A 13,459-nucleotide genomic window follows, 5' to 3' on the forward strand; every position below is an offset into this window, starting at 1 on the left:
TCATCAAGTTTGGGACCTTTCACTTGAAACAGATTTAATGCAATGTTCTACTTTGACCACTAAGAATTAATTCTATGCCTTCTGGCTTTCAGTTTCAGGGATTAGACTAAAACATGATCTCAGTTTACCTACTCACTCAATGAGTCATATTCTATTTAAGGCCAAATTTAGGCTCTTTTTCCACAGATCTCTCTTCTTTTCTCTCTTGCTGCAACTCGCTCTAACGTCAGTTTACAAGAATGAAAAAGGAGAAAAGCATCAACTTCCTCTTTAGCATTTCCATAAAATAAAACCCCAGCTACAGCAGAATAAAGGCTTTTCCAAAACCCTCGTAAAAACTTTCAAAACTTCATTTCAAATGTATTACCCCCAAATGAGCAGTTTTTGCTTTGGTGAGACACACCGTGAATTCGATTTAAAAAACAAGCTCTACCTTGCACTGTTATCCAGAGAGAGGTATTCTCGTGCATCAGCAGCACTTGCGTTGGTTGTTTTGACACCTTTGTCAATAAACAAGCCAGCCTGAAAAATATAATTATGGGCTGAAATGAATATACATCTCACATTTACATCTACATACCTAATGATTCATGGAAATAAGTCTTAGCTTATTGCTTCTACTAAAAAAGGGTGAAAAAGAATAAACAGCAAAGGTATTATAAAAATGGCTATTTTCCTGGTAATTTTATAATTTTACTTTTTCAACCACTCAATAGTTATTTACTTAGTGCCTACCACCAAGCACTAGACATTAATGAGAAAAACATGGTTCTTGTTTTTTACTGACCCCTTGAAGTAGGAGGATGAGATACAAATAAAAAAAAAAATTTATAATCTAACTTGATAAGCATATAAAGAAAGTACATGATGCTTGGGAACATATAAGAAAGGCATCTAAAAGAGACCTTTTTGGGGGGGTCAGAGGGAAAGATTCAGGGAATGTCTCCTAAAGGAAAGGATCTCCTAAGGCTGACGCCTGAAGGATGGGGAGGAATTAACCATACAAAGCAATGGGTTAGGGACGCAGGGCATGAGGTAGGTGGGAGGCAGCTGAAGAGCCCAGAGGAAAGGTATTCAAAAGTCTGTACCTTTGTATGAAAGCCTGGAGTTGAGACAGCATAGCACACTTGAGAAGGAAAAGAAATCTTAGATGGACCAACAAGAATGGACGGAGGGAGAAAAGGTAAGGACTAAAGCTACAGAGGAACAAATGCCAGATTATACAGTGTTGATAAACCTCAAGAATCAGTACAATGGGCCTTTAATACAGACAATTCAACCAATTGCATTTTCAGAAAGAACACTATAGCTACAACATGGATAACAGGATGGATAACAGAAAGGGGTAAAAATAGAGGTGAGAGATGAGGTAAGGTTGATGCAGTAAATCAGAAAAGGAAGAAAGATGATCTGGACTTGTGGCAACAGTAATGGAGAAAAACGTATGGGGTGGGAAGTCTTTCTGAGGTGTATATTACCTTTTAGAAATTAATAAAATGTCTGGTGGTGAGGGAAAGAGTACAATAAAGGCTCATATATTTCTGGCTTCAGAAACAAGGTATCTATTGGTTTCATTCACTGAAACAGGAATACAGGAAGAGTTCTGAGAGTAAAAATAAGGGTTTTCATTTTAAGCATGTTTTATTTATGTGCCTATGAGAAATCCAAATGGTACTTGGTAGGCTGCTGGATAAACGTGGCCAACCTGGACTAAATACAGATTTGGGGGTCATTAGCAACTAAAGCCACAGGGGCCAGTGTGTGTGTGCACACACATGTGTGCATGCATGCACAGGTGTGTATGTGTATTTACACATACAGTAAAATTGGGAGCCTGCATTGGGAGAAGAAAAAGTGGTTAGGCAGAACTCTAATGAACACTAACAAGAGAGGAGCAAGGATGGGGAGACAAAGGATTGAACGGAGAGCAAAAAAGAGAATTAGAAGTGCGGCGACAGACATTTTGCAGGAAGATATGGAAGGAAAAACCATGGGAGCACTCACCCAGTCACTCAACAGTGTCTGATACTGATGTGTGTGTATACACATTTTTTTAATTAATTTAATTTTAATTTCTAATTCCAGTTTGAGCAGGTGGTTTTGTCTGTTCTCTTTACAAAATGACAATACAATCAAGAGTTACTTTAAACCCTTATTTGGTTTATATTAGCTTATTTGGCTGATGAGAAACTCAGATGTAACTTTTAAGGATAAAATGGAACAGTTGGGACAAATGATTTAGAAACCCCCGAATCACTGTGCAACTCCTGTGTCTCAAATGTGCCATGGTGATGAACCATAATGTTTATTTGGGATGGGATATGCAAACACACAGACACACACACGTGTGTGTGTGTGTTTATTTACAAGTGATCTACAGATAAACAGATAGCAGGCTACTTTTCCTAGGAGTCCAACAGCTCAATTTCCTTTGGCTATAAAGTGTCACTTTGTACAGTCATTTCTAAGTTTAAAACCTAATCACCCACTCTCATTATTTAAATTTAATATTCTTATAATTAATAGATTACCAAGTGGCATCATGGTATATGGCATTAAACACCAAATTAATTATAATAATTATACCTCTTATAATTGGGCAATTTTAAGGATTTCTACTGTGAAATGCTACTTTAAATAATTATTAGCCTTAATCAACTATTCAGCTCACAAAAATCACCTCACAACTCTCTGTGTAAAGAAAAATTGATTTTATGTCTCAAGTCTTCAACAAGTGATTCTAAGCTCTTCAAATTAGAACACATTAGGTTTTTAAAAGATCCTCTGGAGCCCTGGTAGTATAGTGGTTAAGAGCTCAGCTGTTAACCAAAAGGTCAGCAGTTCAGTTCCACCAGTGGCAACCTGGAAACCCTATAGGGCAGTTCCACTCTGTCCGGTAGGGTTGCTGTGAGTCAGAATCGACTTGACAGCAATGGGTTTGGTTTTCTTGGTCCCCCTGACTATCAAAAGTGGAAGCTATTAATTAAACTTTGATGTGGATCTGATCTCATGGCGGGGGCGGGGGGAATCATGGAAATTGGAGCTCCTAAGTGGCCGTGAGGAGCTCTGGTGGCACAGTGGTTAAGCACTTGGCTGCTAACTGAAAGGTCACCAGTTCAAACCCACCAGCCACTCCATAGAAGAAAGATGTGGCAGTCCACTTCTGTAAAGATGACAGCCTTATTACATAATTATTATTAATATTTAATATTAATTACACTAAATTAATATTAATAATATCATTATTAATAACACTCTGCAGCCACTGTGATCAAGAGAAGAGAGATCAAGTATGCATCTTAACCCCTAGAAGTTTACCCTCTAATGTGTAATCATCTACCCCCTAGAAACATGTAACGATATGAAAGCTTGGAAAGAAGGTGAGAGACAAGGAGGGAGGGTAGAAACAAGAGGAGAATGAGAACCCAGGGGTCAAGTCCATTACATAATTATTCAGAAAGCATGCACATGTGTGTTGGTGCATATTCATGTATGTGAAGAAGTGGAATGCTGGATAAGCCTCATGAGCACAGAGGGTTGGGTGTCTGCTTTTTTTAATCACAAATTACTTTCTTTCATGACAACTTCTACCAAAAACTGACATTTCTCAGCTGTAATCACAATAGTTCATCCTTTACTCTGTGAATTGTATTTAGCAATCACTATTTTTTTAAAATGCAAGCACCTACCTTAAAACTTGAATGGACTCTGTTGTTATAAAATATACCTAGTGGTGTGAGTTCTGGTTTTGCTAAGAGCTGCAATCCACTGGATTCTCCAGTAGGTTCCTTGTGGAATAAATACCAGATTCCAGCATCCTATAATTGAATTTAAGAATCATATTTTATAAAGCCACTCCACGAAACATCCTTATAAACTTACTGCTTCACAATCAGGTTTAATGTCTTCGACATTAAGTGTTTATTGTTTCAAGTTAAGAATCCCTATAAAAAGTTGTGTCTACATCTGGCACACTCAAAGCAGTTATATCATGTCCCCCGCTTTTTTTTGAAAAGCAATATTGCTAAAGGATTGGAGAAGAGAAATAGTTGGCTAATACCAAAACTTATTTTCAAAATAAGCTTCCCATCACTATCATCCTTAAAAAGTTTTGCAGAAGTTAGAAACAAGCAAGCCTTCAATGTGGCCAGGATAGCACAGCCTTTAAGCAGAATGGTTTTTTCTGTTTACCTCAAATCTGATCAAGAGATGAGTCATGCCTATTAAACAACTATTCCGCCAACATGCGGAGTTCACTGACTTCTTTCAAATAACTCCAATGCCCTTCCTGTCCTGAGGCAAATTTTTGCCAAAGAAAAAAAAAAAATCACCACATGCATGAATCAGGATGCTGTCTCAGTCTGGAACTTGCCCGTTCAATTTCAGTATTACAACTTCAATAGGAGCAGCAGCAAAATTTAAACATTTTTTGACACTCAAAATGAGACTGAAAACAGAAATAAATTTTCTTAATTCTTCTTCTTTTTTTTTTTTTATTTAATTAAACATCAGCTCAATGTGAAGGACAACATGATGCAACTTTCATTAGACAGGCTAAAGCTTAACACATACAGTATAAAAGGACAATTTAAAGGCTTAAGTTTAAAAGTCAGCAAACATTTCTTTAGCGCCTGATACGTGCCAAGTGGAGTCTTTGAGTGGTGCAAATGGTTGAGTGAAAGGTTGAAGGTTTAAGTCCAACCAGAGGTGCCTCAGAAAAAAGGTTTGGCAATCTACTTGTAAAAAATCAGCCACTGAAAAGCCTACGGAACACAGTACTACACATGGTGTCAACATGAGTCTGAACCGACCTCAGGGCAACTGGTACTGGTTTATGTGTAGGTTCACAGTAAGGCTATTCTCAAGGAATTCACAGTCTAGCAGAAAACACACAGATATCATTAAAATATAATATATGCAATAAGTACTATTTATTACACATACAAAAAAGAGCCCTGGTGGTGAAATGGTTAAACACTTGGCTGATAACCAGAAGGTCAGCAGTTGGAACCCACCAGTGGCTCTACAGGAGAAAAGAGCTGGTAATCTGCTTCCATAAAGATTGTTGTTGTCGTGTGCCGTCGAATTCATTCCAACTCACAGCAACCCCATGTGACAGGGCAGAACTGCCCCATAAGGTTTCCTAGTCTGTAACCTTGACAGTGAAACCCTGGCACCATAGTGGTTAAGACCTACCGCTGCCACCCAAAACATCAGCAGTTCAAATCCACGAGGCACTCCTTGGAAACTCTATGGGGCAGTTCTACCCTGTCCTATACAATCGCTATGAGTTGAAACTGACTTAACGGTAACGAGTTTTTTTTTGTTTGTTTGTTTTTTGTTTTTACCTTTACAGAAGCAGGTCGCTAGGTCTTTTCTCCCACAGAGCGGCTGGTGGGTTCGAAACATTGACCTTTCAGTTAGCAGTCAAGCACTTAACCACTGTGCCACGAGGGCTCCCCATAAAGATTAGAGGCTAGGAAATCCTATGGGACAGTTCTACTCTGCCCTATAGGGTCGCTATGAGTCTGAATCAACTCAACAGCACAAAATAACAACATTACATATCCAAATTAAAAATCATATGGTAGAGCAAATCATTAAGCACTTGACTACTAGCTGAAAGTTTAGCAGTTCAGACACACTGGGAGGCGCCTCAGAATAAAGTCCTGGCAATCTACTTCTGATCGGTCACAGCCTTGAAAACCCTATGGAGCACTTCTACTCTGCACACATGGGGTCGCCATGAGTTGAAATTGAGTCAACAGCAACTAACAACAACCACAACAATAAGTACTATATTAGTTGTGATGAATAAAGTCCTTTGAAAACATAAAAAAGAAATGACTTGTGGAAAGCATATATACCTACACATCAAAATGTACACAGTATTTAACATTTTCCCATTATAAAAGTATATAGATGGATCTTAATAACAAACTAGTCTAAACAATGTGTTTGGCACCTCAACTCTTTTAGGTATAAAACAGACAACTCAGCAGAAGAACTCTTGGAAGTTGACAAGAAGGCTCGGTACCGTAGCCCTGGAAGCTGAGGCAGAGAAGCCTACTGGGACTGGATGGCATTTGGGGATGGAGGAGGCGGGATGCAGGAGTAACAGCTGTTTCCTGTTAAACACACTGTGGTGTCAAGACAGGTAAAGGCAGCTTTGTAAAAGGCAGTGGAAAAGTACAATAAAGAAAGAGTCTGATTTACTTTGGGAGGAAAAATCCTGCCAAAATATTAACTTTTCTGGAATGGTTTTTCTAAAGAAAAAAGAAATACCTCACAAAATAAAAAGGAAGAACACAGACGAGACGAGAAGTTAGAGACCAGCTTTCTTCTTTTCTCACGAGCAAGCCATGAGCCTCAAGAAGAGTCTATGTGACCTGGCCTCACATTTTCACAAACTATTTGCAATTTGATTTGGCCTTCAACCCAGGACTTCTCTAAACAGCTGAAAGAAATCCCTGCCCTAGCTGCTCACTTGTAGATTAGAAAATAATACTTTTTAACAGACTGCATTTATCAACCCCTGGGCTCATCTTTACCCAAAAATTCACCTTCCAGTGCACACTCTGAGTGTAAACCTTATATGGGCTCATCAAATATTTGATGAAAAATGCATGAGTGAAAATCTGAATTGATTATATGTCCAGGTCTCTGCCTTGTCAAATAAGAATCTTTCACTGACAAGGACCTATAGTTTATGTTTCATGGGTTTGAGGACAATCATAGAAGTTCAACCACCCTTCCAAGAAGCAAAGTGATCTCAAATATTTCCTTTGACTAATCTTTTATTGCATCCTAGGAAACAAGCCAGGTATTTTTTTCCCTTTAAAAAAATTTTTAATAGCTGTGATGTAAAAATACAAACGGATATTTACATATCGCTGCAAAGTTCACATTTCTGGACTGTCATTTTCAACACAGACACAATCTTAATTGTACAGTATCTAGAGATTGGCTTTATTATTAATCAGCAGTTTTAAATCACATTAATATTAAATGTAGATTTCTCCAAGCTTATCTGAGGGATATTTCTGTCATCCAAAAATAGCTCACTTACCCCCTTGAATTCTCCACTTTGTTTGTGTATGCAAGTGAGAGAGACAGAGTCTTAAACAATTCAAGGCACGTAGTAGCACAAAAGGTTAAATGCTTGACTACTAGCTGAAAGGTTGTTGGTTTGAACCCACCCAGAGGTGCCGTGGAACATAGGCCTAGGGATCTGCTCCGGAAAGGTCACAGCCTTGAAAATCCTATGGAGCAGTTCTACTCTGCACACATGGGACCACCGTAAGCCAGAATTAACTTGACGACAACTAACAACAACAAGTAGAGTTAAGCTGCTTAACCAAGGAGATGAAATTCCCAAGTGGATATGATCCCTGCTTTTAGCAAACGGATGTGCATGCCCCTTGACCAGAGTGACAACTGTCGCTGTTTTTTACTGAATAATCCATTCACATAAAGAAAAGGCAAAGTTTTCTTTGTTCACCAACACTAGAAACCGAGATGACTAGCTACTCGGCCACACGCGACTAAAGTATGAGAAGCCAGAAAGGTTACATAAAAAAAGCTACTCGGCCACACGCGACTAAAGTATGAGAAGCCAGAAAGGTTACATAATACACTAAAATTCCACTCCGGAAATGGCATGGTAGCCACAGAGACAATCCGCATCTGCTCCGTGTAGTACCTGTCAGACTATATTCAGACACTAATTGGCACGAGTGATTCACCAGAAATAGAAAAACCATCTCAACCATATCCGGCTCTCAACTAAACCAGGAGAACCGGAAAACCACGCCACACTCAGGCTACATTGGCACACATCACAGGAGTCATCCTTACATTCCATCCACATAAATCAGAGAATTTATAAACATGAGTGATGCAAAAAATCTGAAAGCGCTTTAATCTTATTTACCTGTGAGCCAGCAGCTGCATTATTAATCAGATTATTGTTGGGATGAGCAATCCAGAAAGTTGAAACCGCCCTGCAAGGCATTTTTTTTAAGGTGATTTAAACATTCTTACATGAAAAATCCTGCCCACTATACACTTCCCCCAAAATATCTTCCCCAGAGGTCAAAAGTCTTGACCATGACACATGGCTATATCTCTCTGACGGTTACTCACATACAGTCAGTGGCAGGCACAGGGACGTAATTTCCAAAGACTTTATCACGCATGGCGGTGCACATGGAGTTATTCCTGTCGGTGGGGAGAAGAGTGCCGGGCTTGGTGAGGAGCCCAAGATTGTGGAACAAAGTATTTCTCTGTTCAACACCATCTTCCAAAAAGAAACAATGACCCAGTGTGTCAAATCCAATGGTGTCTTTTATCTGCAGAGATACAAGCATATAATGTCTTGGTAACAACATTGATTGTGATTTAAGCGACAAGTGCTATTCAGCATAGCATGCTTGGTACAAATGCAAAAAGTAGTTCTCATCTTAGCAGAAAGAGCAAAGTCAAATGCCAGGAATCATTTATCACTTAAGAGGGCAATCTGGAGAGCTAAAAATGTAGGCTTCCTTCAGACAGAAAACCAGTAGAATTCTCAGTAAAGGAGGAGAGAGGAAAGCATGTGGGGGAGCAGTTTGTTTAGCTAAAATTGACCAGTCATGAGGCTGAAAGAGAGTCAACTGTTCTAATAACGTGCATCGATATATCATGAGGCTACTTACCAGCAAGCCACTGGTTCCGTGCACAGTGACGCATCTTGAGAAGCTGTGATGAATGGACAGGCCATCCACGAATGTTGCATGTCTGTACCCTCCTTTATAATCCACATCGCCACACAGGTGAAAGTGCACTGGATACCGGCCCAGGTGTTGCTGACCCATGTGTTCCAATTCCACATAAGAAAGATGGACTGAAGTAAAATTTTTCCTGATCTACAAAACAAGGTAACTGAAATCAAACTGATAGTTTCCAGAAAAAGAAAGTAGCAAAAATTATTTTAAATGAAAATTTACATATATATCTATTTGATATATATATGGTCGCTATGAGTAGAAATTGACTGGATGGCAAAGGGTTGGGTTTATATATATATATATATATATATTTAATATGAACATCTGAAGAGGAATACATGTTAAAACATTTATATCTTTAGAATCTCATTTTCCTGGGCTCTAGTGAATAATTTAACAAATACTTTAACAATTTCTCTTTACACAGCGAATGTTTTAAAAAGCCATAAAAATAGCCACCAATTCAGAATAAAAGGAAATACAGCCAGCAAAACCACAGAAATTATTTCTGTATACGTGCTTTGATTTATTCCAATATTTTGATCTTTTCCAATCACTTCTATATCCTCCACCACAATTTGATGAGCAGTTACTTCTCAATGCTCCCTCAGTGTTTTAATTAGTATATAAATCTTGTCTGCTTCTTTTTTCATTTCCTTTGTGATCCCAAGGTTAAGCATGCTAAAAATCATATTATTAAAAACAAAGGAATAACACTGACCAACAGTGCAGAAATTAGTGCAAGAAAAATGCTGCTAAAAACCATTGCCTATTCAGCAAACAAAAACTGATTTTAAAACACATGTAGGCGCCACGCAGCCCTGGAGTCTAATCAATTGGTACACACAGCACCGCCCACCACATAGTAAGCACTCAATACGTACTTGTTGAAAAATAGAGATATAAAATCTGCATACAAAAATAATTTTACAGAAAAATATTTTGTACGTGCGTGTTACTATACTGCTCCCCCATCAATAATCCCAGTTGACTTCTTCAGATAGTACAGACATGGATACCAAGGATCATCGACTTTTTGTCTCTGCGGTTCTTCCCAATGCATTGATTTAATTCTTCATGACACCACTCTTAATGGTTTAACTAGAAGTCCAGGTCAACTAGAGTTAAGACACAACATTCTCTTCTAATGATCTAAAATCACCTGATTATCATTTGGATAAAGAAATAAAGTTTCTTTTTTTTCATATCTATATACATCTCATTCCAAAACTTGAATGTTTCTTCAAGCATGTATTTAGCAACCAGGATTTTACATACCATGACATGTCCCCCAAAGGTATCAAAATCAAAGAATTGGCACTGGTTTTCGGCATAGCATGCGTCCTCCATTTCTCCTCGAATCACAACATTCCGGGTCAGAATTCCAACCTCGGCTCTCATGTCTACACCATCTACAATCTCTCCCATGTGCAGGAACTGAGGTGTTTCTGGTTGATGTGAGCAAGGGAAAAAGAATATTGGAACAAAGACAATGTGAAACGTAACTTCAAAGACATTCCCCTTCATTCTATAACCCCTAAGACTTGATGAACAATTTGTTTTTTAGTGTGATTCTCGAAGGAGCCCTGGTGGTGCAGTTAAAGCACTTGGCTGCTAACCCAAAGATCAGTAGAGCAAACCTACTAGTCGCTCCATGGCAGAAAAATGTGGCAGTCTGCTTCCGTAGAGATTACAGCCTTTGAAACCCTATAAGGCAGCTCTATTCTATCCTATAGAGTCGCTATGAGTCTGAGTCGACTTGGCAGCAATTGGTTTCGTTTGGGGGTTTAGCACCATTCTCTAAAACCTCAGAATCACAGAATGCCAGGGAACAGGGATTTTAAAGATTATCTAGTCCCAACACCCATCCCATCTGACACCTGAGCACTCACTACAATTGCCCCACCAATGCTGGAAATATCCCTGGATACCTACAATCAGCTGATATCTGCCTAATAATCTAGACTATCTCTCCCAGCTCCTGTCTATAGTCTACTTCCCTGAGGGCATATGAGGACCCAAATGCATAGTAAATCCAGAAAAACAAATGGCTTTTTAGATGATGATAACCTGTTGCCATCAAGTCGTTTCCAACTCATAGCGACCCCATAGGGCGAGTAGAAATGCTCCATTGGGTTTTCAAGGAGCAGCTGGTGGATCCAAACTGCTGAACTTTTTTTTTCCTTTAATGAACAGAAATTTATTTTCTCACAGTTTAGGAGGCTAGAAATCCATGTTCAGGATCCTGGCTCTAGGGGAAGACCCTCTCTCTCTGCTGGCTCTGGGGGAAGGTCCTTGTTTCTTTTCACCTTTTTTTCCTCAGTTCCTTGGCCATCTTCATGTGGCATGGCATTTATTTTCCCACATCTGTGCTTCCTTGGTTCTCTGCCTAATCTGCTCTTTCATATTTCAAGTGATTGGTTTAAGACCCACTGTAACTGATATGACCTCATTAACGTAACAAAGAAAATTCTAGTCCAAAATGGGGTTATATCCACAGGTATCGGGGTTAGGATTTACAAAACATGTCTTTGAGGGCCACAATTCAATCCATAACAGCCATGGTGAATTGCCCTTTTAATATACTGCTGGATTCAGTTTGAGGAATGTTGGTCGGTAGTTTTCTTTTTTGTGTGATGTCTTTACCTAGCTTTGATATCGGAGTAATACTGGCCTCATTGAATGAGTTAGGAAGTGTTCCCACTTTGTCCGTTTTCCGGAATTTTGTGGAAAATTGGTATTATTTCTTTTTAAAATATTTGAAAGAATTCACAAATGAATTCACCTGGGCCAAGGGCTTTTCTTTATGGGAAGATTTTTAAATTACTAATCCAATTTCCTTTTTTTTCTTAATTATTGTACCTTAGATGGTTTGAACGGCTGAGCTTTTGATCAACACCCAGGTTTTAACCACTGCGCCACCAAGGCTCCGTAGATGATGATAAAAAAGAAAAAAAATTTTTTTTTTCAGGGCCTAAAGTTGTTTTTGCTTCTATTTCAACGCTAAAGTAATCTCCATTTGCACATCAGCAGTACAGAAGTTATTCTCTTTTCTTTCCCAACTCTTCTTACTTTAATGCATTATGTATTCTTTTAAATTCCCACTTTCATTGGAAGTTTAGAAGCATTTTAAAAATGAGCTTTTCTCTGATGCTCATATGATAAACTCAGAAAGGAAAAAAACACAAATAAATCATAGGAATTGAGATCGTAAAGACTCATTGCCATGTAGACTCGTTAACAGGAGTGGGAATTTCCAAAAAGAATGCCAGATGGTATCTTTTTTTGCTTATGTCCAGTATTATCAAGAAGGAAAAGTACAACACTAAACAAAACACTGAGCAAAAGTGCCAACTGAGTAAATTTTTTTTTTTATTCCAAAGGAGAAAATTTTCCCTTACACTTCAAAGCTCTAAATTACCCATCAAGTGACCACTTACTGAATTAAAAAAAAAAACAAAACAAACAAAAAACCTGTTGCCGTGGCATTGATTCCGACTCATAGCAACCCTACAGGGCAAAGTCCAACTGCCTCATAAGGTTTCCAAGGAATGCATGGTGGATTTGCACTGCCAACTGTAAGCTCTTTTTGTTTTGTCTCATAAACGTACGCAATCTTAAGTACAGAAGCAAAGAAAGCAATGTACGGAGTGAAATGAACAATGAATGTCATAATTAAGGCAATGCCTGAACAGGCTTTGCCTAGTGCCAGACTCAGACTAAGGGTCTGGCAGATAATGCTTTCTGAACACAGTGTAAAGTACAGAATTACATTGTGTATTGCTCTCCCATTCAAAAAAACATATTACTCAACATTAGGATAAAACAAAAAACCCAGTGCCATCGAGTCGATTCCGATTCATAGCTAGGAAATTTATTTCATGAAAATACCTTTTTGGTTGCATCTTAAATATTAGTAAGATCTGCTTTTTGCCAAGCAAGTAGGCACTCCAAAGCCATGGAACTTTTTGAGTTAAGAAGAATTCTTTAAAAAGTGAATCTATTTGATAGTTGGTTTACTACTATTTGATAGTGAAAAACTATTAAGTAAGAAGCTGGAAAGGACGTTGGACAATCGGTCCATCAACTCCTCAGACTTTATTTTTTTAATAAAGAAACTGAGGTACAGGAACAAGGTTTTGGCTGCTATACATTACTAACAACAAAACTGTTGCCCAGTAACTACTTTTATCAGGTATTCTCTGGAATGTAGAGTTCAACGCACTCTACATTCTAAGACCTTTAGTATTAAGCTGATGATGACGATGCTTGGAGGGCAAGAGGTATTTCAAGAATCAAACTTAGAGAAAAGAATGCGTGTTTCCCAAGAAGCACTCAGCAGTCTGATACCTTTGACTTTGACCTGAAAATGGCTGCACTCGGGACAGGGGAGAAGCGTGAACTCCTCGGCTTGGTACATAGAATAGTCTGTGCTTGCGACCACAATCTGGTCTCCAGGTTTCCAGCTGCTAACATCATCCAACAAATGAAGTATCACTCCATCCACAACCTCCACCCGGAAGCCTGAAAAAGAAACGCCTAAACCAGAAAACAAAAAAGAAAATGATGCATTAACGGGAATTGTTCTGTGTCTAAAATCCAGCACCTCACTGAGTCACAAATCAGAAGTTAACATAAACACCACCAACAGCTGCCCCCTTTGAACTGCTCCCTTTGCAGTGAGACTAGAA

General features: G+C 38.7%; 1 protein-coding gene across 2 annotated transcripts in view; it reads right to left on the reverse strand.

The window, feature by feature from the left end:
- The window catches only part of CEMIP2 (cell migration inducing hyaluronidase 2), an 86,857-nt gene that overhangs the window by 37,504 nt on the left and 35,894 nt on the right, over positions 1–13,459 (reverse strand). For both annotated transcript variants that reach the window (XM_049896966.1, XM_049896967.1), the window contains exons 6-12: positions 13,119–13,307; positions 10,047–10,216; positions 8,697–8,906; positions 8,146–8,351; positions 7,934–8,003; positions 3,690–3,818; positions 434–522 (exon numbers count right to left, since the gene is read on the reverse strand). In XM_049896966.1, coding sequence (XP_049752923.1) covers positions 434–522; positions 3,690–3,818; positions 7,934–8,003; positions 8,146–8,351; positions 8,697–8,906; positions 10,047–10,216; positions 13,119–13,307 — 1,063 coding nt within the window. The remainder of the gene's footprint in view (positions 1–433; positions 523–3,689; positions 3,819–7,933; positions 8,004–8,145; positions 8,352–8,696; positions 8,907–10,046; positions 10,217–13,118; positions 13,308–13,459) is intronic.

Source organism: Elephas maximus, chromosome 9 (genome assembly GCF_024166365.1).
Source record: "Elephas maximus indicus isolate mEleMax1 chromosome 9, mEleMax1 primary haplotype, whole genome shotgun sequence".
Lineage (NCBI taxonomy): Eukaryota > Metazoa > Chordata > Mammalia > Proboscidea > Elephantidae > Elephas > Elephas maximus.